The 25,859-nt window shown below is 47.7% G+C and overlaps 1 protein-coding gene across 7 annotated transcripts in view; it reads right to left on the reverse strand.

Annotated features, from left to right (window-relative positions):
• Positions 1-25,859, reverse strand: part of LOC138569831 (transducin-like enhancer protein 2) — a 1,070,704-nt gene that overhangs the window by 227,002 nt on the left and 817,843 nt on the right. For all 7 annotated transcript variants that reach the window (XM_069648244.1, XM_069648230.1, XM_069648222.1 and 4 more), the window contains one exon: positions 6,439-6,515. In XM_069648244.1, the coding sequence (XP_069504345.1) occupies positions 6,439-6,515 (77 nt within the window). The remainder of the gene's footprint in view (positions 1-6,438; positions 6,516-25,859) is intronic.

Genomic DNA, 25,859 nt, shown 5'->3' on the forward strand with positions numbered 1-25,859 from the left:
CTCACTAGTAGTGCCTGCGGATTAGGATCTTGCCACTCTGACTAGCAGTGTCCGTGGATTATGAATGTCTCTCTTTCACTAGCAGCTCCTAGCCGCTGAATGTGTCTATTCCACTAATAATGTCTGGGAATTCTGACTGTACACAAGCAGTGTCTGGGGATTATGACTCCATGTCCCACCAGCAGTGCCTGGAGATTCTGACTTAGTTTCTCTTGCTAACAATGTGTGGTGGTTGTGACCGAGCACTATAGTGCCTGGGGATTGTTTCTGTGTCTCTTTCACTAGCGGCTCCTAGGCTGAGAATGTATCTGCCCCACTGGAAGTGTCTAAATATCATGAATATGTGTCTCTGGCTAGCAGTGCTTGGCGATTGTGACGGAGTCTAACTAGCAGTGCCTGGAGATTCTGACCTTGTTTCTCTTGCTAGCAGTGTCTGGGGACTGTGGCTGATCTCTAGTAGTGCCAGGGGATTGTGTCAGTGTCTCTTTAACTAGCAGCTCCTAGGCTTAGAATGTATCTGCCCCACTGGTAGTGTCTAAACACTGTCAATGGTTGTCTCTTGCTAGCAGTGCTTCGCTATTGTGACAGTGTCTAACTAGTACTGTCTGCCGATTCTGGCCTTGTTTCTCTTGCTAACAGTGCGTGGTGATTGTGGCGATTGTGTCAGTGTCTCTTTAGAATGCACCTGTCCCACTGGTTGTGTCTAAACATTGTGTGTCTCTCGCTAGCAGTGCTTGGCCATTGTGACGTGTCTAACCAGCAGTGCCTGCAGATTGTCACCTTGGTTCTCTTTCTAACAGTGTTTGGGGACTGTGGCTGATCACTAGCAGCATACAAGAACCAAAAATGAGGACCCAAGATTGGAGCCCTCTCGTCCCCTGCACACTCTGGAGATACGCGGCAAAGGCATAAGGCAATGGTAATGGTGTAAAATTGAAGGTAGTAATGTCTCCCATTTATTCATAAACAATAGTTGAAGCAGAAGCAATAAAAATAGCAATACATCGTCTACATCATCATAAATAACAGACATTCCAATGTGGTAGGCTTGCCGCATTTCGAGGTCTATCCTCTTCTTCAGAAGCCTTTGTGGAACTGTAGTTGAACATGGTATAAACATAAATAAAGCAAAGACATCAAACAAGGTATTGTTAGATGTAGCTACAGTAGGTTAGTGAATCATTCATTGCCAATTCACACGTGCTGTGTCTTGAGGGATTCATCCATTTAAGGCTTGTACAGACACTATACATTTATCGACCAAAGTACATTCTAGCAAGTGCCCATAGAGTGAGAGATATAATACAGAGAAGTCAGGACATATATGTGAAGTTCTCCTAATCATATCTGGACAAGCAACGTTCACCATCTTAAATTTCAAGGGGAATCCTGGTCTATACACCCACTATTGGTAGAAAGGCACGTGAAAGAAGGATAGTTGCATTACCTTAATGGTTAAGTGGATCAGAGTACTGCTATATTGGATCCGTGTCCTGCGGGAATCGACAATCTCAGTCCTTGAGAAATATGTTGGATTGCGCTAAGGCACTAGGGAGATAGAGTGACCAAGGCAGTGTGTATAACAAATGTGAAATAAAGGTCAGATATTCAAATAAATCCGTATTACGTTCTCTGTTTTATATCTCTCACTCTGTGGGCACTTGCTAGAATGTACTTTGGTCGATAAATGTATAGTGTCTGTACAAGCCTTAAATGGATGAATCCCTCAAGAAGCGGCACGTGTGAATTGGCAATGAATGATTCACTAACCTACTGTAGCTACATCTAACAATACCTTTTTTGATGTCTTTGCTTTATTTATGTTTATACCATGTTCAAAGAAGAGGATAGACCTCGAAATGCGGCAAGCCTACCACATTGGAATTTCTGTTATTTATGATGATGTAGACGATGTATTGCTATTTTTATTGCTTCTGCTTCAACTATTGTTTATGAATAAATGGGAGACATTTCTCCCTTCAATTTTACACCATTACCATTACCTCTTCTTGATTCCAATAAGGAATATTAGAATTTAATATGTCATTCCACAGACGATTCGATAAAGTACCGAAATATTGACTTTAAACAATTACGCCTTTGCCGCGTAGCTCCAGAGTGTGCAGGGTACGGGAGGGCTCCATTCTTGGGTCCACTTTTTTTGTTCTTGTACACTATGGGGTTTTTGTGCCAAAACCCTCCTTTCCTCCCCTGCACCTCCTAAGAAACAAATAATACCCTTTCGGTGTTATTCTTAAGAATATTTCCTTGAAACATATCCTACACTGGTGTGCACTCACTTTTCTCCCTTTGATCGATCACTAGCAGTGCCAGGAGATTGTGTCGGTGTCTCTTTAGAATGTACCTGTCCCACTGGTAGTGTCTAAGCAGTGCTTGGCGATTGTGACAGTGTCTAACTCGTATTGCCTGCAGATTCTGGCCTTGTTTCTCTTGCTAGCAGTGTCTGGGGACTGTGGCTGATCACTAGCAGTGCCAGGGGATTGTGTCAGTGTCTGTTTCACTAGCAGCCCCATACCTGAGAATGATCTGTCCCACTGGCAGCGTCTTAACATTGTGACTGTGTGCCTCTCGCTATCAGTGCCTGGCCATTGTGACGGTGTCTAACCAGCAGTGCCTGGCGATTCTGGCCTTGATTCTCTTGCTAGTAGTGTCTGGGGGACTCTGGCTGATCACTAGCAGTGGCAGGGGATTGTGTCAGTGTCTCTTTAGAAGTGTCCCACTGGTAGTGACTAAACATTGTGACGGTGGCTAACCAGCAGTGCCTGGGGATTCTGGCCTTGATTCTCTTTCTAGCAGTGTCTGGGGACTGTGGCTGATCACTGTCATTAGCAGTGCCTGGGGATTCTGTGCCCCTCCCACTAGAAGGGCCTGGGGATTTATCGCTAGCAGTGCCTTTGAATGCTGACTGTGTCTTCTTTGTCAGGAGAGCCTGGGATTGTGAATGTACATTCAGCAAAGGTTGTCATGGCGCTATAGGAAGACTAAAACTGAACAGTCATGCTTATGGAATGGAACGCGTAGAGGATTATCTGTGCCCTAAATAAGAAGCCTTCCAGGGCAGCCCCCAGACATGTTTTTAAGTGTCTCCTAAATACACTGAAACTATCATTCATTTTGTTTTTGAAGGTAGGTTGAAGATTATTACACAATTTAAAGGCCATGAATACAAAGATGCTAGCTCCAAGCTCGGCCTTCTTGAGCCTGGGAATGGCAAGTAAGCAGGAATCATGTGATATGATATGTTATATATAACGCGCCTAAATACCTAGAGGTTCCTAAGCGTGGACCCGGGGATCAAACCTGCCTTGCTCTGTGTCGTCTTGGTTCCAAGGCGAGCACTTTGCCGCTGAGCTATCCTCCCGACACATCTGTGGGATCTGAGAGCCCTGCCAGACTGGCGTGGAAGCAGTGATGAAGATGGGGGCTTGTTAGGATTTCCATGGATGGATTGTGCTCCAGGCACACGCTGGTAACGATAGCCCTTTGGTTAATGGGCAACCAGTGCAGTGTGATTATGCCCGGAGACGCGTGGCCATATCTCCTACAGCCAAAGAGCAGCGTGGCTACTGAGGGTTGCTCTCACTGCGCTCTGGATATATATTTTTCATGATAGGCCAGGATAGACTCTACTGCCATAATCACGGAGGAAAGAAGTGAACGGGTTAATTATATTTAAGAGAACAGATGGTAGTAGTTTCTTAAGCTTTGTAAGTTGTACGGAGCAGGATTGATAGACTGACGACACCTGCTGGGTTAAAAACAGGTCAGAATCAAAAAGGATGCCAAGATGTTTCCCCTGAGAAGACGAGGCTGGATGCTTGTCAAATGATGCAGGCCAGAAGCCTTCGCCCATTCATGGCAATTGACATCAACCGTCAAGGCGACAATTTGAGTTGCATTGATTTTAAGGTAATGGCCGCCATCCCATTTTTAACCGCCCCTAATCAATTCTTGAGGGCATCAGCCCAATTGCCTCCAATCAATTTCAGACCCATTTGGAAAATTCCACCATCCTACATCCTAGTCAATTGGGCTTTAGAAGCCATCACGGAGTGGAAAGTGCCCTGCTTAATCTACAAGCACAAATGCTGGAAAGACTGGAGGGGAGCAAAACTGGCTGGCTAATCCTGTTGGATTTATCAGCAGCTTTTGATCTGCTGGATCACTCCTCGTTACTTAAAACGCTGGCTACCGTGGGCAACTGCTCCAGTTACGCTATTACAGAACAAGCTCATTCCTTAGTGAGAGACAATCTAAAATGTGTTGGGGTACTGCCTGCTCCAAAATAGTCCCAATCAAATATGGTGTTCCTCAGGCCACGGGTATCTCCCCAGCTCTCTTCAACCTTTACATTAAACCCTTGTGTAACCAGCTTGACTCCTGGGGCCTGCAGTTCACTAATTATGCAGATGATTTCCAGCTTCTTATGGACCACAGTGGGGACCACGAGGCGGACTCGGTGTACCTTGCTGCCATCTACGCATCCATCCAAGAGTGGATGGTAAGAAATTGGATGTCCCTAAACGGGTCAAAAACAGAACATATGATTTTTGGTACACCCACTAGCAAGAAACAAGCTGGATACTGCACACGATCAGCTTCTGGGTTTTGTCGCTAAGATCCCAGTAGTAAAACAAGTGAAAACCCTGGGCACAGTGGTAGAAGCTTCGATGAGTGCTGATGCGCAGGTAAGCAATGTTGTAAAACATGCCCAGTACCACCTAAAAAAGTTTACGCCGGGTAAACCTCCTACACGCCCCGAAGAATTGCAAAACCCTAGTCCGTGCAATTATCATGCCAAGGCTGGACTACAATGCACTCCTTGGGGGTGCCAGCATGCTAGCAAGGAGAGTATATTCAGACTCCAGATCGTTCAAAATACTGCGGCTCATAAAAGCCTGTTTGGCAAGGCGCCTACATACCATACACGAATGTTAACCAAACATATGCTGACTACAGCATTATGTTCTAGCACAGCAAACCTGCTTGTAGTTCCGCGGGTAAAAAGAGCCAGAGGTAAAGGTATTTCCTTTACCGTTAAAGCATCCGTGGTGTGGAACGCCCTCCCCGATCCCGTGCGCAAGGAAGAAAATGTTATCCAATTTAGAAGAAAGCTCAAAACATTGCTGTTTAACTAAGCGCCTGCCCCCCTCCCCCCGTCACAGCACTGTGTTGTAAGTGTCTTCTGTGTATTGCGCCCTGACGCCTGTGGGCTATGGCTCATGATAAACAAATAATAAATAAATAAATAAATAAGCAGAAAAGTTTCTGTTCCCAGACACCTTCACAAAAGGCTGTGTCTCATTGGAATAGTTAAGAAAACATAGTCCATGGGTTTGAGTACTGTTGGCTAGTGGAGTCATTTGAGGGGTGCCACGGGGCCGCTGCGTCTTACTTTCCAATCTGAGCTGACCGGAAACGATTAGTTAAAAGAGCATCACATCCAGTTCCAAACTTGGACTCTGACACCCTGTCCTTCAAGGCGAGACAACATGATATGATGGACAACAACGCCGAACGCCGCCGGCACATCCATAAGCGGGTCTATGCCACCAGCACTGCCAGTGCTGCTAGTGTTGGGGAGATCTATGTGATTATTGCGACGGCCGAAAAATTCAAACTTTTTTTTAAACCCCGTTTACACCAGATATATATGCGGGGGAGACCCCGGAGTCCCCCCTCCCATATTACTATTATATTATAATATACTATATATTATAATATTATAATATTAATATTATATACCGTCCACATATATATGTGGTGTAAGGGAGGGGGCAAAAAAAACAGTCTGCATTTTCGGCCGTCGTAATTGTGAGGGCGACATTTTGGTACGATTCCGTGTTAGGGCACCATGTTTTGCACCAACTATTTTATGGGCTGTACTTACTGCAGTGCCTGGCATGATTTGGGGGTGAGGACCGAGGAGTGCACCATTTCATTGGCGTGATTTAGTGTGAGGCGTGTGTAGTCACATTGCCAGTGTTAGGTGGGTGAGAAATGTACCTCCTGGAGGGCGAGGTTCTACCACCGGCTGTGGCTGGGGGGAAAAGGCTGCCTTTTCAGCTTTCCCACTCATAGGCGTGTCCAGGGAGTTGCCTGGGGTGGCACGTGCTATCCCTGGAATCTGATTGGCCACCCCATGGGCCACCCCATTATCCTAGTCAAACGTGTGTGTGTGTGTGTGCATGCTCGTACTTCATGCCTCACTTGCATAAGTCAGTGCCCCACTTGGGCCCCCCAGTAAAAAGAGTCTGGATACGCCATTGTTCACCCTTTCTTTCGTTTGTGAGGTGAGTGCCTGTTCTCTTCCGCTGGCATTGCCTACTCCATGTGTGATGTTTGCGACTGGGCAGTGTAGTGTGTGCACTTCCGCGCAAGTTTTATAGTACCCGGTCCCCTCCCAGTTACACTTACGGTTTGGTGCCAGGAACCGATGCCAGGCAGGAAGGGAAAGCAGAGGCCCTGAGATGCGGGCGAGACTCGAACGCCACCTGAAACACAAAAAACAGGTAAGACGGCACAGGCCATACAAGAATGCTAGTCTGAGGGGTCCATACACTTGAGAAGAAGACAGTATTCTGCCAGTATTCCCCACTTACCTGCCCCACACCCCCCCTACCCTTATTGGATGTCACCCACATCTGTGCACTAACACCACCAGGGGGCCGAGTAGATGGGGCAAAGGAGGAAGCAGGTGCCCACCGTTGCTCTTGAGCAACAGCAGCACCAATGCCACTTTTGCCCACGTGGAGGTCATGAATGTTTGCAGTGCTTTAAGTGGGGTGGCATATTGAGGGGGGGGGGGGTCTCTTCTCTTGCTAGAGGGCATGGCCTAAGTACGAGTGCTTAACAAGAACAGCCAAAAAGAGCCCTCCCCAGCCCTTGCATTCAAGGAGCTGTGGTTAAAGAATTGCCTGTGGGGTTGCTGACCCTCCCAGGCAACCCTTTAACCACACGGCTCCTTGAATGCAATGGGCTGCTTGCTGCATGATGGCTCTTTATTCCGAAACAAGAAGATGGCTGGGTTGGGCAGCCTCTCCTTTTGTTTCTGAGTAACGAGCTAAGATGCAGTGTAAGCCCTTTAACCAAGCACGATTAATGGGCTTCCTGCTGCACGTTAGCTGTTTACTCAGAAACAAAAGGAGAGGCTGGCCAACCCAGCCCGCCGACTGTTTCGAAATAAAGAGACATAACGCAGCCATGTTTAGCTGAAGTGCTGCTCCGTAACTTACATGGCTGACTTCAGGTGTCAGTATTTTGGATTGGCCTTCTGTTTTTCCTAACCCGAAATGCTGACACCTGCAGGCAGTTGTGTAACCGTGCAGAGCTCGGCTAAATGGCTACCCAATGGACCATGAAAGGCCGGCCGTATCACTTTACCAGCCTTGCATGGCTCATTGGGGATTCAGGCTGCGGTACTGCAGGGGAAATGTGCAAGGGGAGCCCTGCTGCACCTCCCTGCATATTTATTTGTATTTGTAAGATATTAGGGTGTGATGAGAGAGTGTATGTGCTGTATGAATGTGCGTGCGTGCATGTATGGCGGGCAATGAGAAAGAATCTGATTGGAGGGAGTGGTTTACATTGGTGCAACAGCATTTTTTCCTGCCATTAATAATATATCCAACATGAGGAGTGTTCGTACACAGCTATACTGCCCTACATTGGTGCAGCCAGATTGGACATGTTTTCTTACTGTGTCATGGCATTTTTTACTAGTCTCAACATTAAAGCAAACATCTATATTCGTACATGGCCATACTGGCTTACACAGGGACTGCCAGTCTGGACATGTTTTCCTTTAGTGGCATGGTATTTGTATTGGCAAAGCCAGCAAGAGTATGTTCTTATGTGGGGATACCTGCATATACTAGTGCAACCAGCATGGACATGCGTGGGTAAAGTCAGCATGAACATGTTTTTTATACAGGAACCAGCATCATGAAATTGTGTTGGAAAATGCTCCCCCGAACCCTAATTCTTTGGTTCAGGCTCCATCCCTATGCTAGGTTGCTTATGCTTATTCATGGGGAAGATTTACAGCTCTCCATTTAAAAAAAATCACCAGCAGCCATTACATGTAGTTAACTGTTGTGCGGCTTAAGTGAAAACGTACTTATCCCAACTAAGCAGGTGCATTCCAGGGGCTGGCTGGTACACATACATGTAGATCTGCAGGGAGACCCTGCTACCTGTGTTTATGTGTTAGAATTATGGCAGGGACGTCTCCGTGCTTTTGTTATAGCAACACCTGCGGTACGAAACTACGCCCCCATATGCACCTTAAATCAAATCACCTGCTTTAATTACCTACACGAAGGTATAAACAACTTTCAGTTGCAAAACGTGATACTTTTACCAGCTAAGTGTTAAGGATTCAGAAGAATTCGCCCCCGTAGTGAAAATAAGTATCCGCACCCATGACCACCACCATCACATGGACCAGTGAAATCTAGGGAGTGCAGGGCAGGTCGTTGTAGCTCAAAGGCTTGCAGGCTGGGGCCGAGTGAGCCACATTTCAGCTGTTGACAGCAAGAAAGCTCCGCAGCCCACCGCATGATTTCACATGGTTCAGTCTTTGCTGCAACAAACATGGCCGCTCGTGGGAGGCTTTGGTGGCAGATCCAGTGTGGGCGCTCAGCGAACCTCCCTTTAGACCATACTTTCTGTGACATGGCAATTACAGTACAGTGTGTATACAGTGCAGTGTACTCCTGGAGACTGTTGGGGGAAGTTATGCACATCAGCAACAAAAAAAACAACACCGGCCAGAATGGTCTTGTCTAGACTATCATCCAAGAGTAGCAGGTTCATGAGAGGCCATGTGTCAAGGGGCACATGCCACGCCTAATGCCTTCAGCCTATTTTCACGTTGCTAATTGAATTTTGGGAATTGTAGTTTAATCTGTCCCATTTACAATATGGCCTTACATGTTCTAGCATGCAAGGTTCAAAAGCAGGACAGGCTGGGGGCGTCACACCAGGGAGGCACTGATCCGCCTTGCAGCCTTGTGACTGCAGGGTCTTTGTGACTGGCCATTTGCTAACAGGGAAAGCAAATGGGGAGTTGATGGCTAGGAGTGTTGACCCTCTAGACTAAATGACACATTGCTCTCAGGATAATAGGACAGATCTCCTGCTTTTAAAGTCAATTTCTCCTCGTTGGTGGGCACTGGGCATCTGGCTGGTACTGCATGGCCCTAGAACTGATCCTGAATGAGGGCAAGGCACAGATGAGTCCCCCGCTGTGGAATTCACATGCAGCACCCATGGCCTTCGCATTCATGGCCTTCTTGGGATATTGCAAGCCCACGGTCATTGGTTTCAAACAGACCTTTAAGTGAGCCGGTTCCTCTTGGGTCCCAAATCCAGCAAAGCGACAAAACAGGCCTCCCAAACGGGCCCTTGCCACACCCCAAATCTGTCTTACTACCAGACTCGGACTGGCCCACAGGCAGGTGTCAAGTCCTAAAAAGAAAAGTGTGGGGGGGGGTCTCATCGAAATACCGATTGATTGTGGTGTCACCAGAAATTAGCATATCAAGGTGCCCTCTGAAATCAGTGAGCCCTGAATAGGGGGCAATTGGGCAATGCCAGCTGGTGACTCTAGTGTGGGCCACTTTTTCTGGTCAGAGTGGGCCACTTTTTTGGCCAGAGTGGGCTAGTTACAAATTTGACTGCACTAGTTTGAACAACTAGTACGATTTAAATATGCTTTCAAGTGCACTATTCGTAGCAAATTTAACAAGCATTATCAGTTGCCTAGTACTCAGTCAGGTCCGAAAAGAAACTAATGGCAATTTGTGAATGTGGGAGACCTTTTCTTTAGTGCCCGGGCCACTTTTATGTCCCAGTCTGACCCTGCTCGCAGCTCTGGAATAGAGCTACTGAGGAACAATTGAGCTTGAAGTGAGTGGTCCACTCAGCGCCCCTTTAAAATGAAAATAACAATGCACCTGCTAATGTGAGCGTTTTACTGCTGGCTGCAATTAAACACCATTGCATTTGAATTGTTTTCAAGGCCCTGTTCAGTTCTTTGACGCGGCTGTTGAGAGCGCACTCCTGCAGTGTCGCATCCACAAGCATTGCTTATTTGTCCGCACCTGACAACTGCACCTCATGCTCCGCCCTCCTTGCCAAGCTTCTCTGCCCCTCACCCCGAACCCCCACATTTTCTCTGGCTCAGGAAATGTCCGTGAAGATACAGAATTTGGAACTAGGAAAACAATGCATGTCCCCCCCACATCACTGTTATTGTGTGTTCTTGGACAGATGCCATCATCGTCTGTGAAACGATACACATTGAATACGATATATATAGGAAATAAGTTCTTCGAAAAAACTGAAAATGTTTGTGTAATCAGACTTTGGGTAAACTAATGTACTGTGTAATGCAGGGTTGTCCAACTCCAGGCCTCGAGGGCCGGAAACCTGACAGGTTTTCAGGATATCCCTCATTAATATTCATGAGAAAAATGTGCATTCATTTAGAATCATTGTATTCACATTTATCTAATGAATAATAATGAGGGGTATCCTGAAAATCCGACATGGATCCGGCCTTCAAGGCCTGGAGTTGAACAACCCTGGTGTAATGTGTCCTAAACTCTAAATAGGCTGCAATGGACATCTCTCGTGATATTTTGAACCACGTCTCCCAGGGTCCCTTATCTTTAACTATGTTGGCTCGGGCTAATGGGAGTTGTGGTCCAAAGCATCTAGAGAGTCAAAGGTTGCAGAGCCATGGAGGCCGCTAATGCAGTGAAGCTTTACAAAAAACTGATGAGTTATTCATCAAAAGTGTCCCCCGGCTTAGGCTTTACATATTTAACGTTGCTTTAGGGACTCCCACACCCCTTTCACCCTACATAAGGCCCTCTCTCAAGCCTTAATTACCCCAGGGTCAATGGAAAGTAAATTTTAGGTTGGTGTGCAACATAACTCATACATAGTACCGTTTATTATTAATATAACCTGAGGGCTAAGTGCAGGTGTGTGCTTCAACCCTACTAAGATCATATTGCCATTCCCCCAGGATGTTCTTCAATGGCTTTGCATCCTGATCAGACTACGACACTGGGGTGCCACCAGTCTAGCATCCTCAGTGCTTCCAGTCTAGCATCCTCAGTGCTTCCGGTCTAGCATCATCAGTGCTTCCGCTCTAGCATCATCAGTGCTTCGTATGATGACAAAGGATGCCACAGGGTTGGGAGGGGGCAAGTCACTTCAAAGAGAGATTATGGCGACTGCTTAAAATAAGGAAATATAGCAGATGTGGCATCTGGGGGAGCCCAGCAACAATATTTGTACTCATGGGGGCCTCAGCAGGACGCGAGGGGGGTTCGGCATAACAAAGTTTGAATACCACTGACCAAGGGACTGATTTTATAGCAGTGTGCAGCCTGTACTAATTGCACCCTGGCGTGTGGGCCAGTTTGGTGGGTTATTGACACCGCCACTGCTTGTGTAGGGCGAGACCACTCAGCCGCTGGGCCGTGGGGCCCTTAGAGCCCCTGGCTCAACTTTTCTGATTCCAAGCACACTGACACATGCCTGCCACGGCGATTACACTTTGTTTGTCTAAATGAATATGTGTGTTGGAGATATCAGCAATGGGTTCTACATTTTTTCAAGTCAATGTGTGATTCTGAAATCTAGTTGACAGCACCCATTTAGTCAGGCAGATTCTTACATGGGTCATCATGAGTTGGGCGGTAACCCTTAAATGCGGTGGTAAGGCTATTACCACCACATTTAAGCATCAGCCAAATCACAGGTTTGGCAGTATGAGCTGGGGGGAAATCCACCAGGATTTTGACCATTTTCAGCGCTATTACTGTGCCGTAATTCCGCCGACGGTAATCGCACTGAAAATTCCCCATTGGGTCAAATGGGGAATGGGGAATTCCTGAATGGGCCCAATGGGGAATGGGGAAGGACCGTTCTGTCGAACCTGTGATCTGGCGCTAATAGCATCGGATCGGGGTGGGCGTAGCCCTATTAGCGTGGGCGGTATCTTGGCAGGAATACCGGGGCACGGGCAGCTGTATCAGGGAAGCTGGGAGGGGGGATTAGGTTGATGGCTTGTTGTAAGCTGTACCTGCCACCCTAGCAGACTGGATGATAAAGGCCACCCCTCCTTATGCTGGAACTGCAGTAGCATGAGCCTGGTGGCAGGGTGGGCACATACAGTTCACAAGGGGAATACTCGCCACCCTTATTGAACGGAGGTGGGTGGGAGCATTTACCATGAACACACTGCTTACTGACTACTGCACCTGCCCCAGTTTAGTATCGGGCAAGATGCAGCGCAACTACTCATGGGCAAGACTTGTGGTTAGAGGAACCCGCGGTCAGCTGGTGCTGGGTAGGCCGGTCTGCTGCTTGATTGAGACCACTTACACGAGGAGGCTAGAACTGACCCTTCCACTCTATCCCTCACACCCTGCCTGCGTGAAGTACCCAGGGCCGCACCGAGGAGCGCCTAGAAGTCTTGGAGGAACTGACTTTTTTTGTTGCACTTACGCTCTCAGAATTGTCGTTGGACCTAGTACGATAGGAACAATTGTTTGTATTCTCCCCCTCTCCCTTACTTGTTCCCTGCACCCCCATCCAGCACTATCTGAAATGTTGTCAGGCCTAGTACGGTAGTCGCCTGTCTGTCTCCCATCTCCTTCCTATCTGTGTCTTAGCTCTTGCAACATCGCCAGAGTATTTCACATTCTTGTTGTCCATGGCCTGTAAGAAGTTCACTGTACTTTCCCTTGGCTTGAAGCGCTTTGAAGCACACTGTGTATAGGTGCTATATAAATAAACTATCATATCATATCATACCCAAGCCAGTGCCTGGAAGGAATTTTGTAGGAGCTGTGAAGATTTGCAGGGCACGCCACTCGCCTAAAAGTTCTCGGTGTTGGCCATGATGAAGCCCATGCAAACAGCAGAATTGACCCTGCAGAGGACACTGGCCCGGCTTGGGGGCAGTGTGAGGAAGGGTCTGCTGCCTGAAATCACAGCAGTGTTGGTACATTTCCTGGAGGCCTGAGTGACGTCAGCCTGTTCGATGGCCTGTTGGTGGGATAGGCTAGCCATTCACATTACTACCCACGGGAACCCACGTTACACGCATTTCCACGGACTTCCCTGTAACAGCCGAGGCTATCCACCGCAGGGCCTTTATTCGTACTGTTATTTTCCCCCCCTCTCATCTCTTTATGCTGATCAGATGTTTGTATAACGTGTTTTGTCTTCACCTTGAGTGGGTGCACTGGTCAGTCCCCTCAAATCTATTCAGACTAAGCCTTGCCCCTCACCCATGTAATCATGGCAAGGCAAGGGATACCATTAGGATACCAAGGGGTGATTACTAGCGAGAGCCAACTGGGATTGGCTTCCACTCATGGCGCTCGGAGGGGCCAAACATGCTGTCCTTGGGACAGCAGCAATATAAGGCTCTGGTCTGATGGCAACCCAGCTCCTGCAGAATCGAAAGATGGTTTTCTGATTAGGACGACGTGTGCAGGGTGGAGTTTACTTGGAGATGGCAGCAAGCACCCACTTCTCCTCTGTCTGTGGCTAAGGGCCAGCCCTAATAACCCGAGCTGGGGAACCCCTGGCCTTTTCCATTGTGCCATTTCCTGTGCTGTCATGGTTTCCACCTAGATATGCAGCTATGATGACGCAGGGACAAGCAATTCTGGAACCCCCTGGCCTACCCTGTCCACGATTACACTATCACCCTGGCTATTCAACCAGTATCAGGCACTTCTCGCCCACCGCATCGCTGCTCTCTGCCCCAACTTTCAGTGCTATTCGGATGATACCCAGCTCATTTTCAGGCTACCCTCGGCTTCCTCTTCTCCTTCACTCATCTCTGACTGTCTTTCTGCTATCCAGGACTGGTGTGCCGCCAATGACCTCTGACTTAATGCCAGTAAAACTGAGATTCTACTCATTGGCACACCCACTCCCTCCTTCCCTGCAGCTCTCTGGCCGGCCTCCCTTGTCTCTCTTCCTGTTTCTACCTACAAGGCAAAAAACCTCGGGGTCATCTTCGACTCCACACTCTCCTTCTCTCCTCACATATCTGACGTCTCTAAGAAGTCACATTACCAGCTACACCTCCTCAGAGGTATCCTTCCTTTCCTCTCCTGCCCCCAGAAGCTCACTGTCTTCAGAGCCCTGGTTCTCTCGAAGCTGGACTACTGTAACATCCTCTATCTAAATCTGCCTGCCTCTACTCTGCGCCCTTTGCAACTCATCCAGAACAGGACTGCGAGACTTGTCCTTGGCCTCAAGCCCAGGGACCGTATCTCTCCAGGACTGAAATCACTACACTGGCTCCCAGTGATTGCGAGGATCAAGTTCAAAACCATCTGCCTTGTCCACAAGGCCTTCTGGGGCCTTGGGCCAAAATACCTTCAACTCTCTCTTCCTAAATATCTTCCTTCTCGAACTCTTCGCTCATCCGCCTCCAACTCCCTCAGGGTCAGCCGTTTCTCCAAGCAACGAGTTGGTGGGAGATCTCTCTCCGCTGCAGGGGCCTCCATCTGGAACAGCCTTCCTGCCTCTCTGAAACTTGAGGAGAACCATCTCCGGTTCCGGAAGCACCTCAAAACCTTCCTCTTCGCCTCCGCTTTCTCTCCCCCTCTCCCCTGCTAAAGTTACTGAAACTGCACTGAATCTGCAACTGGGCCACTCACTGTTCTCGGTCCTTGGCCCAGCCACTCTCCCCTGCACTGCCTGCCTGGCACCCCCTGCACTATGGGACTGTGTCTGTATCCCTACAGCCCCCCTTCCCAGCACTTGTCTGCACTTACTCGCACTTGCCACGAGCTGGCCCTTGTTATTTTCCAGTATGTTATTAACCCTGTACTGCACTTCCTCTCTTCCTTCCCCTTGCGCTTCTCCCTTTCCCCTCTACCCTTGCACATGCGCGATCTGAATGACACCTGGCCTAGTAGGATGGTTGTCTGTCTCCCCTTGTTCCCCCCCTGCCTCGTCGCGCCTTGAAACACTTGTGTATAGGCGCGTTACAAATGCCATATCACATCATATCATATCCTTTGGAGCAGGGGTGTTGCTAGGTTTGGAAAAGACCCGGGGCTGCGGCTGATGTCTGAATTGTTGGGACTGGGGGCTAGCTAGCCTTTTGGTTGTAGCTCCTGAGATTTTATCCGGGGCTAAAACCAAAAGATCAGGGGCTATAGCCCCCTTAACCCCTCCCTAGAAACGCCTCTGCTTTGGAGCCAGATCACCGAGGCAGTTGGAAGTTTATCCGGATGTATTTAAAGTCACAGGAGATACTGTCCACATTTTGCATAACGCTCCTGATTCTGAGAGAAGACTTCAGATTCCTCCCGAGAGGCAAGGAAGGGGTAGATATGCATCGCCTCTGCGGAGGCTGCTGCTGGACATCTCCAACTTGGACCCCTTAGGAGTGGCTCCTGCAACGGTGGTCACACAAGGCTGACCATATTGGTCTTTACAGGCGAAGATTAAACACTTCTGTCCCAGAGTAGAGGGCTTTTCTTGTTCTTAGCCAGTTATTCCATTTATTTTTTATTCTGTATGTATAAAGCGCCTATACAGCAGATGGTGTTTCAAGGCGCCACAAGATTTTTTTAAAAATGGGAGAGGGTATAGGGAAGAAAAACAATAACTGTCCTACTAGGCCTTGTATCATTCGGTTCGTGCAAATGCAGTGACAAGAAGTACAGGGAGAGAAGGGTGGGGAAGAGGGAGTGCAGTCTGGGGGCGGAAGGGATAGTGCTAGGATTGGTAGGAAGTGCGGAGCAGAGTGGCGGTATACACACATGTGCAGGAGGGGGGAGCAAGTCTTCACAGGTGTTCAGGAGAGCAGTTTCCGTGCCTCTGGCTGCTCTGAAGCCAGACTGGTGGTCGTGGGGACCACCAACAGATTCAGTGTGGTGGATCAGCTGGGATATGACCAGCTTCTCCAAGGGTTTGCCCAGGAAGGGGGTTATGGAAATTGGGCGGTAGTTAGCAGGGCAGGAAGGGTCGGCAGAAGGCTTTTTAAGTATGGGTGCATAAGGGAGTGCTTGAGGGGTAGTGGGAAGGAGCCAGTGGCAAAGGAGTGATTGCAGAAATCAGCCAAGGCTGGAGCAAGGGAGGCCATGTTGCCCTTGATAGTTCTGGAGGAGCAGGGGAGCACCTGTTTGGAGGAGACTTTCATAGAGAGGACTTGTTTAGAGACCACATCCGGTGCTATGGGCGAGAAGAAGGAGAGTAGGAGGGAAGGGGAGAGAGGGGCCAAGTGAGGCCTGAGAGCAGTTAGGGAGGAGAGAGGGGAGGAGAGTGAGAACAGGATGCCCTGAGTTTTGGTTGTGAAGCAGGATGCCAGTGCAGTGCAGAGGGCCTGGGATGGAGAAGTGGAGACTGCAGTAGGATTGACGAGTTCCGTGCAGATTCTTAACAGTTCAGCCATGTTGTTGGTGGCCCCAGAGATGCGGGCTTGGATATGGGCCCTCTTCTTTGAGCAAATGGAGAGTCTGTATTGCCTTTGGAGCAGCGGCAGGCCAGCCTGTTCGTGGATGTGCTTGAAGCCAGCCACTTCCGTTCAGCAACTCTGCACTTGAGTTTCAGAGAGGCCAGGTCAGAGTCATACCAGGTGTTGCGCTTGGAGGCAGAATTCATGCAGATCCTCATGACAGGGGCATGGATGTCCAGGGTGTTTGAGATGGAGAGGTGAAGGTTAGCATGGGTTGTGTCGGTGTGAGAGTCAGTGGCTGGAGTGGGAGGAGTAATGAAAGTGGCGGCAAAAACAGCAACCGACATTCGCTTCATCTGTCGAATGACAGAGAAGGAGACTTGCAATGCAGGCAGAAGCTTAGCCCCTTTTTGCCCCCTTTCACTTAGAAGGCAACATTGGCATCTTCTGACAGGCAGGAGCCTTGTCAACCCTCTCATTGTTACTGGGCTCAACCTTTGAAAGTGGTTAAAACATGTGGTTTTAAAAACAACATTAAGGAGGGAAGAGCACCTTCCTTTGTTTGCCTAACCCCCAATGCATTAATATCAAGTTACCCAATTTAATGGCACTCAATTTATTGACTTTGGAAGAATAAAAGGCTGCATCTGGTGGGATTCAAACTTGCAAAGTGTCGGCTTGCTTCATGTCAGATGGGACTGCTTAACCCAGAAGCTATCCACCCAAACACGCCAACTCAGTGTGACGAATCAACTTCCAGGGCACCGGTGGTACAGGGATGAATATCGGTTTCTAAACCATCAATCAGCCCCACACCTCTAGTACACTAGTCGGGATACGAAGAGATTGGAAACACAAGCTAATTATAAACTTCCTTGTCCAATTTTGGTAATGTGGACGGAACGGCAAGCTTATTTCCGAAAGGTCGTGGATTTGTATTTGTATTTTATTTATTTATATAGCAAACCGGACAAAAAGGCATCTGGGCGCATATCATAGGAAGCAAAGTTGCGATTACATACATGGGAATAAGGAGCCTCAACCAATTTACAATAGACATGCCGGTAAGGCTCCGGAGTGACACAATATATACAGTATAGAACAGTATGCGGTAAATACAGGCAGAAAAGTTATACAGACAGTTCCTCAAGACAATAGTGCATTGGAGTACAGAAGGTGCATCAAGAAAGTATGCCTAAAAGGATAAATTATCTATATACACGGAGAAGGGTGCAAAAGCATTATCTAGATACAGTAGCGTTCTTGGGTAAAGACAGAGTGGCAAGGCAGTATTGCGGCATCAGATGTCTCAGATATTTTGTGCTGAGAGCCAACTTTTAGTTTTGTTCTTGAAAACTTGGAAGGATGGCTCAGCTCTAATGGCATTGGGCAGGTTATTCCATAGCTTCGAGGCAAGGACCGGGAAGCTGGCGCCACAGGCTTTTTGTAGTTTAAACCTAGGGAGGTGTAAACTATGGGCTTGGCCAGCTCTCAAGGGCCGGCTAGAGGTGTGTGGTGTGAGACGGTTGGCTAGTAGGTAGATAGGTGCCTGGTTGGCAAGGCATTTGTGAGTAAGGGCAAGAGTTTTCAGGGTAATTCTATGCTTAACAGGGAGCCAATGTAGATCGAGCCTATGGTTAGAGCTGTGGTGGTTTCTGGGTATGTTTAATGCTGCTCTGATGGCATTTTCTCAGAGTGACTTGCAGTTTGTTGAGGTTGGATTGACAGGTCCCTAAGTAGAGGGCACTACAATAGTCAATCTTGGACATGACAAGTGTTCTAGCCAACGTAATGCCATTTGGAGTAGTCAAAAATGGTCTACATGCTTCAATCGGTTTACATGTATGTACAGTTGTCAAACAGACAGCGTTGATTTGTCTGCAAAGTGAGAGTGTGGAATTGAGGTAGATTTCTAAAGTTTTTGGTGTCCTTGGAGACCTTGATGACGTTGCCGTCAATGATGAAAGACTTGAAGGAAGGATCAAGTTTATTGAGACGTTGGTGTAAACCCAGAATAAGTAGTTCCATTTTATCATCATTGAGGCAAAGCTCATGTTGCGCCATCCAAGCCTGAATAACCAAGTAGATGTCATTCAGGGCTTTAGTGTCCACTGCGTGATCACCTGTGATGGGGATGAGTATCTGGGTGTCGTCGGCATAATTGGTGTACGAGACACCCAGATTGTCAAGAGCATCAAACAAGGGTTTAGTAAACACATTATAAAGAGTTGGTGACACACAGGACCCTTGTGGAACGCCACAGTTAATGGGGGCAGGCTCAGCGGATGCTGACGGAGAGAAAACCTGCATAGATCTGTTGCTTAAGAAGGATCTAATCCAGGCGGTGGCAGTGTCTGAAAAGCGGGATGCTGATGTGAGGTGCTGGCAGAAGAAGTGGTGATTAACCAGATCAAAGGCCGCTGAGAGATCAAGTAATAATAGCAAGGCTAGTTTCCCGCTGTCTTTCAGTACCTCAATCTGTGTTTTTAAGTCAATAAGGGCAGTTTCCATCCCATGCCTGGGCCGGAAGCCAGATTGCCTTAGACCGAGAAGGATGCTAACTTCCAGATAGTCCTGGATCTGGAAGTAAGTGGCCCGGTCCAATATTTTGAGCATAAATGGGACAGTGGTAATAGGCCTATAGTTGGAGGGTAGGCTGGGGTCAAGGGAGGGTTTTTTGAGCAAAGGGATAACCCAAGCATCCTTAAGATTGTCAGGAACTATACGTGTTTTAAATTAAGAATTTATGAAGGAAGTAATGAATGGGGCTAGCTCATGTGAGGCCTCCTTGTGAATGGGGGCTGGGCACGGATCGCCTTGACAATTGGACGGTTTTATTTTATTAATGATACATTCAACTTCAGCGATAGAGAGTGGGGAGAATCTGAATGGTTTGATGTTGGAAGTGGCCAGTGGGGTTGGAGATGTCAGGCTGTTAAGTTGTTTTTCAGTCTGTAGGCAGTTTTGCTTTACTTTGATTTTAGTTTGGAGGTTTCCAATTTTGTCCAAAAGTGCTTTCTGTATGTCAGAGCACCATGTGCTGTCTTTAATGCAGGAATCAGGGGGAGTAGCAGGCGATTCAAGTTCCTTCAGAATCTTAAATAGTTCTTTGATGTTCAAATCTGCTTGTGTTATACGTTTGTTGAAGGTATCTTTTTTGGCCTGGAATATAGCCTCTTTGTAGTTAATGGAAGCTATGATGAGACCGTCCTTATGGGCATCTGACGGATGACATTTCCAGCGGGATTCGGAATTACGTTTTTCTTTTCTTAGCACTCCCAGTAGAGGAGTGAACTAGGTGTTCAGATGTGCACAGGGTTTAGATTTCCTCAGTTTGATTGGAGCTATTGAGTTCAAAGCTGTGAGAATGACATGATTGTATGTTTCTGCTAAGATTGAAGGGTCGGAGCATCTGGCAGCCGCCTTGCTCAAGGAAGGAAGAATGAGTGGGAGAAGTTTGTCACTTGTTATATCCCTTTTGTTTCTCGTGGGCATAGCCGGCGCAATAGGTTGATTGGGGCGGGATCGTTGGTTAGTTGCAACACAGCAAAAATACAATTATTACCCACTGATAAAAGAGACTGTCCAGTGAAGGATATATACAAATATATACTTTACTATTATCACAACAGACAGTTCTAGCACACTACAAAATACAACCCACCCTGTAAAGGAATGCAGAGGAGAGATAGTTTCTAAGAATGAAAAGGGATGCACTCTGGATACTGACAGGAGGGAAGTCAGTATAGTAATTAATCGCAATAGTTCAAGGATACTTGGTTTAAACCCAGAGGGAGCAATGGGTTATAAAATGTCACTAGGGGCCTTCGGAGAAGGACCAGGGAGTCAGAAACTCAATGTACCTTGTGCTGTAGAAGTTCTTGGTGCTTGACAGGGTCGAGTCGGTTTCAGGGTGCTTTGCAGCTTCCATTCAAGACGGGAGACAGCTGCGGGTATCAGGCAGCAGGCAGTTTGGCGAGCGAAGCTGGATGGACGGCTGCAGACTGGTTTACACAGTGTGTCGGGTCATGAATCTTTGTCCCAGTGCTAGTAGGGGGGTCTGAAGTACTGGTCGAGGCGTATAGGGTGGCTTTAGCGACTGCAGTGTAACAACAGTCAGTGGTGCAGTCAGTTGCAGCTGGTGGGGCTACACCAAGTAGAACATTTCCTTTAAGGTGGACATCGGCAGGTACCTGTTGATGCACTCCTCCTAGCTTCTTCACTGGGCTAGTGTTGTCCTTTAAGGCAGACTGCCCAAAGCTGAGGAGAGTGTTGCAGGCAGCTGCCTTGTCCTTGGATTGGTCCAGAGAATCTTTGGCACTTCCCACCTAGGAAGACTGCTGCAGAGCCTAGCAGAGCATGCTGTGTGCTGGCTGGGTAACGTTCTGGAGCTGCTGGAGTGTTCTCTGGATTCAGTGTCTATCTCTGTTCCCTGTGAGATGTTTAGGGGAAGGATCCTGCTTTCGTCTTGGAGGCTCTGGTCTTCTTTCACTGGAAGAAAATGTAAGGCAGACTGTATCTTCAGCCAGGGTCCACTGATGAGTTCTTCCTTCTGCTTCTGGTGAAGCCTTCACATGATCTGCCAAAGGAGGATCTCAGCCCTCTTTTAAAGCCAATTGGACCACAGCGATTTGTGTAGGCTAAGCCTACCTTTGTGAACCAATCCTGGGTCCCCACTAACAATCTCCTGTATGTGTGGGGTCATAACCAGAGTGATTTGCAACAGAAAAGGCAAAGGGGTGAAAACATGTAATAGTAAGTCCCACCCATCTTCCTATCTGTTGTGGATCAAAGGGTCCTTCTGGTTACTGAAGCTCTCTGTGGTTCTCCTGATTAAAGTGGCAGGTAATCGTTGAAGCTGTGGCGAGACCATACTTTCCGGCTTTGTCAAACCACATACTCGTACCATCTGAATGGGGCCCCCTGTGGGGATGACTTCTGTAAACATGCAGTCCCAGACATGACATTTCACTGTCAATCGATACTGAGAGTAGGAGCTGGCTTCAGGTTGACACAGTGCATATGAAAGGGTGTTGGGGTTTCCTGTCTCCTTTGTTAGCCCCTGCAGACAGGGCACATGTGGGCCTGTTTGAATTAAACTTTAATTAGTATGTGAATGCTGCCACCAGCTACAGGGGTCAGCAAAAGGACAGGGTGGATTAATGGAGCCTTTGTTAGTTAATTAGGCTGGCCACAGCAGGGGATGGTTTGGCCCCCCTTCTGGAGATGTATCATGTTCTCCACCTGTCAAATCCCAAATAAATATGATAGGGGGGACTGCACCTGTAGGTTGTGTCCACACAGAGTGCACAGGTCTATGCATATGTTGTGCGGTGGGCATAGGAAAATGTGTGCGTATTAGCCCCACACATTTTCCGAAGGTTGATGTACCATCATTCAATTTAATTAAATTTTTTTTAAAAAGTCCAGGCGAGCGCACACCCATCGTGCTGATGGTTGTATTATTTATACTCAGGAAACTACAATGAATACAAAACGCAGTAGTCAGACTGCTCCTTGCCCTCTCGCCTGGAGAACACATCACCCCTGCATTCAAAATATTGCATTGGCTCCCGTGTTAGCCTAAGATCAAACTTCAAAGCCATGTGCATCACACATCGAGCCCTACTTAACACAGGACTTGTGTTCCTTCACAACAAAATCATACACTACCCCCCACGCCCAGGAGACCGCCTATCAGGCTCAGCTCTGCTCCTAGCTATTCCCACTTACCACTCCACCAGAGTTGGCGGCTCGGCTTTCTCTATCCTAGCTCCCACCATCTGGAACACTCTTCCTCTGGACATCCTCCTAACCGAAAACTGCCTTTTCTTCAAAAAAGTCATCAAAACCTGGCTATTTGTTGCATTATCCTGAACCCCCTCCCTAAAACGCCCAATTCCCAATCGCAACTTAGAAACATTCATCACCTGGCAGTACCAGCTGCATTTGCAGCGACCCTAAGCTGCATTTGCTCCGACGCCCCCCTCTGATCAGCTGGCGGGACGGCTGGCCGCTTTCACAGCAGCCCGAACCACACACACTATCATACACTAATCATGACCCCGGTTTCCCACAAGCACCACTAGCTGAATCACAGCCCTCATATATGAAATGTCACAGGATTGATGAGTCACTGCACCTGGCATGTACGGGAAAACAGGAAAATTGCACTCAAAGTGGTAGAATCACAGTGGTATGATAGAATCACTACCATCGCAATTGGACAGATTGGGATGGACTACAGGGAATTGTCAAGGGAGGATGTGCCGCCATGGCCATGTCTCGAACCAGTAGGGCAGGTGGGGGTCCCCCGTGCAATACTGCAGGAGAGCAATCAAGAATCAGCCCCGGAATCGCTTTGGAAGGAATGGGGGATGGGCAGGTATTGAGCATATATGAGCTATAGGATGGGCCACCATGGTAAAGGTAACAACTGAAAAGGTTCAGTAAACCTTCGATATCTGGGTAGACTCGCCATGCTCTCCGCCTAGAAGAACCTGGACATACAACCCATGCTCCTCTTGTTGCAAATAGTTGGACCATAGACTGTGGCTATTGCTGACCGTTTTATCACAGCTGCAAAAATCGACAGAAGAAGTCAATTACCTGAGCGGGCTCCCAAAAAACAAATCACCAATGTATTCCGCCGGGTACGTGTAACGCACCACTTCGGTGGGCACTGGCCGCTGTCATGGCTACCCACACACACCAGTATACAGCAATTTCGTGCTGTCCACACAATTCTCTGCCTACTTACACCAGACTACACCTCAACACATCTGACATCAGAATGCACCACAGAACTATGACAAATTCAGGCACTTTGCACGCATCGTGAGTCTCTAACACTCACGCCATCTCTTGACTCCTCTCAGCACCCATCCCCATGCCTGACCACATGGGTTGCTCTCTACCAGAGACTGGCCAGCCCTGCTCAGCCTTATTTGGCCAAATTCACACACGCATCTTATTCTTACTCTGGACTCCAGTCCTCCGAGGGCGTTCCCATTATCAGCGCATTGAGACTACAATAATGGTAAAAGGCGCTATATAAATGACAAGTACAAAACAATACAATACAATCAAGATTTTGTGCATTTGGAAAATAAAATGTTGGCTGTTTATGTAATGTTTACACTACCAGAGGCAAAAGGGGAACAGTCTGATAATGGACTTAATTTAAAATGTACCTTTAAGTCACTGGGGCTGTGGGCAGGCATCAGGTGTAGCTCTCCACCATTAATCGTGACTTTCGTGTATACGCAGTACACGCAAAGTACGGACGGAAGGTGAAAACATGCAGAATGCCACAGAGAAGAGCCTGCTTGCTTTGCCCACTCTGCTAGAGCGGTGTGTGCCTCGTCAACTCCAAGGCAAAGCCACACTTCAGCACTTCCTCCTCCTATGTCTGGGGTAAAGCTAAGGGCCACCTCCCCCAAAGAAGGTGCCCAGCTACTAAAAAGGGCTGCAGTGGTACATACAATACTATGGCTTCATCTCCAATTAAAGGCCCCAACGGTTACAGTGGAAAAAATCCAGTGTGCTACCACGCTTCCTGATTGACTTCAATTAACTGCGTGATTATTTTTAATATTCGTATACATTATGTGAAATGTAAGTACCTTGGCTATGATTACATATTACTTTGTTGTGTCTCCTCGGTGTCATGCTGTACCTTTGCAACTGTTCGGACTCTTAATGGAGGTGGGCCTGACTGTTCGGGCTCGCTACCCATCGGTGATCAGAGGCCCTCCGAGCTCCTGGTCGAGCTTTCGATTAGTTGCTGGCTTGTCTGGAATAATTACACACTTCAGATTTGGACTGATGATGGTCCTTGATCCCTGCAGGCCTCTTGGGGTGTTGCCATGGCAACGCGTGGGATGCTCGGGTAGCAGGTGGAATGAGTTTCCATGGTCAGCAGCAGAGAACATGTGTGGGTCGAAGACTTAATTAACAAGGGGAAAATATGAATTAGTCGCTTGTCCACAGGGCTCTTTCCAAGCCTAGAAATCTTTCTTCAGATTCAATGTTGTCATGTCCAACATATTGCCCTTTTTATGACATTCATTATAAAATTCATAACTGCAGCTTGGCACGCGCAATATCCGGTTATCCTGCAGCGAAGACATAGGGCCTCATTACACGGACGGCGGTAACCATGGCGCTATTAGCGCCATGGTTGCCGTCGGTATTTTACGGAGTCCGCCATGGTGAATGGTGGAATTACCGCCCTATTCCAAAGTGTGTTGGGGCAGTAATTCCCCATTCACCATGGCCCTTCCTCATTCCCATTTTAGCCCCCATAGGGCTCAATGGGAATGGGGAAGGCGGTAATTACAGTACCGCAAATTGCAGTACCGTAATTACCTCCAAGGTCCCTTTGCAGCTCCCATCCTTAACGGCTGGTAACACCAGCCGTTAAGGTAGGGTCCCACAAAGGGACCTCGTAGTAAGGCGGTAAGGGTTTACCGGCACTGGTACCCTTACCGGTACCGGTAAACCCTTATCACCATCCGTGTAATGAGGCCCATAGAACGGGAAGGGACGCATCAGGAACTTAAAAAAAACACATTCAGAAACTATCGACAATTCCTGGGAGGGATTAGTTTAAAGTTGTTTATTTACCTCTTCACCTTGTTTGTCTGTAATACAGGACACAATTGGTTAGCCGCAGCACAGGCACAATCCGTTCACAACCCTGAGCGTTCGACATACTTTTAATCATTGGTGGAAGTGGAAAAAAGGAACTTGTGTCACTCTGACTGCATCCAAAAAGGCGGGAATGGGATGGGCGGACAGATTTGTGTGGGGGTGGGGTTACCAGGATCTCACACATTGGCTGAACAGTGAATCGGGGATTTTAACCCATTTACAAAAGCACAAATTGCATAATAAAGCCACATGATATATAAAACCTTATAGCAACATGCTAAGCCAAAAGAATATCATTGTGGCTTTAATTTTCACATTGTGCAATAAAAGAAGTTGTGTAATAAACTCAGATAGATATGTAGATTCTTTTTCACGCTTTGTGTTGCTCACTTTATCTAGCACAGATTTGCAGGGTAACGGGTGCTTTGCGAGCTCTTTGAGTTGGAAATGTTCCGTCATGCAAAAGAAACCCTCTGCTTCTGATTAAAGAAATGCGTTTGCAACCTGAGCACATTAGAGACCTGCAGAGCCACGGACGCTGTGTGTGTATCTGCCTCGCTGTGACTGCAGTGCTTGAATGTCCGGCCTGCGCCCATTCTATATTTGGTTATGCAGAAAGTAAAAGCGTCAAGGACGCATTTCTTGAGCCTTTGAACTAAAGGTACGCTCTGTAAAAATCAAAGGAACGAATGGTACGGCGAACCAATGATGTATGTTACACTTGCATCTC

This window comes from Ambystoma mexicanum, chromosome 1p (assembly GCF_040938575.1).
Source record: "Ambystoma mexicanum isolate Mex_15411 chromosome 1p, UKY_AmexF1_1, whole genome shotgun sequence".
In the NCBI taxonomy this organism is placed as follows: Eukaryota; Metazoa; Chordata; class Amphibia; order Caudata; family Ambystomatidae; genus Ambystoma; species Ambystoma mexicanum.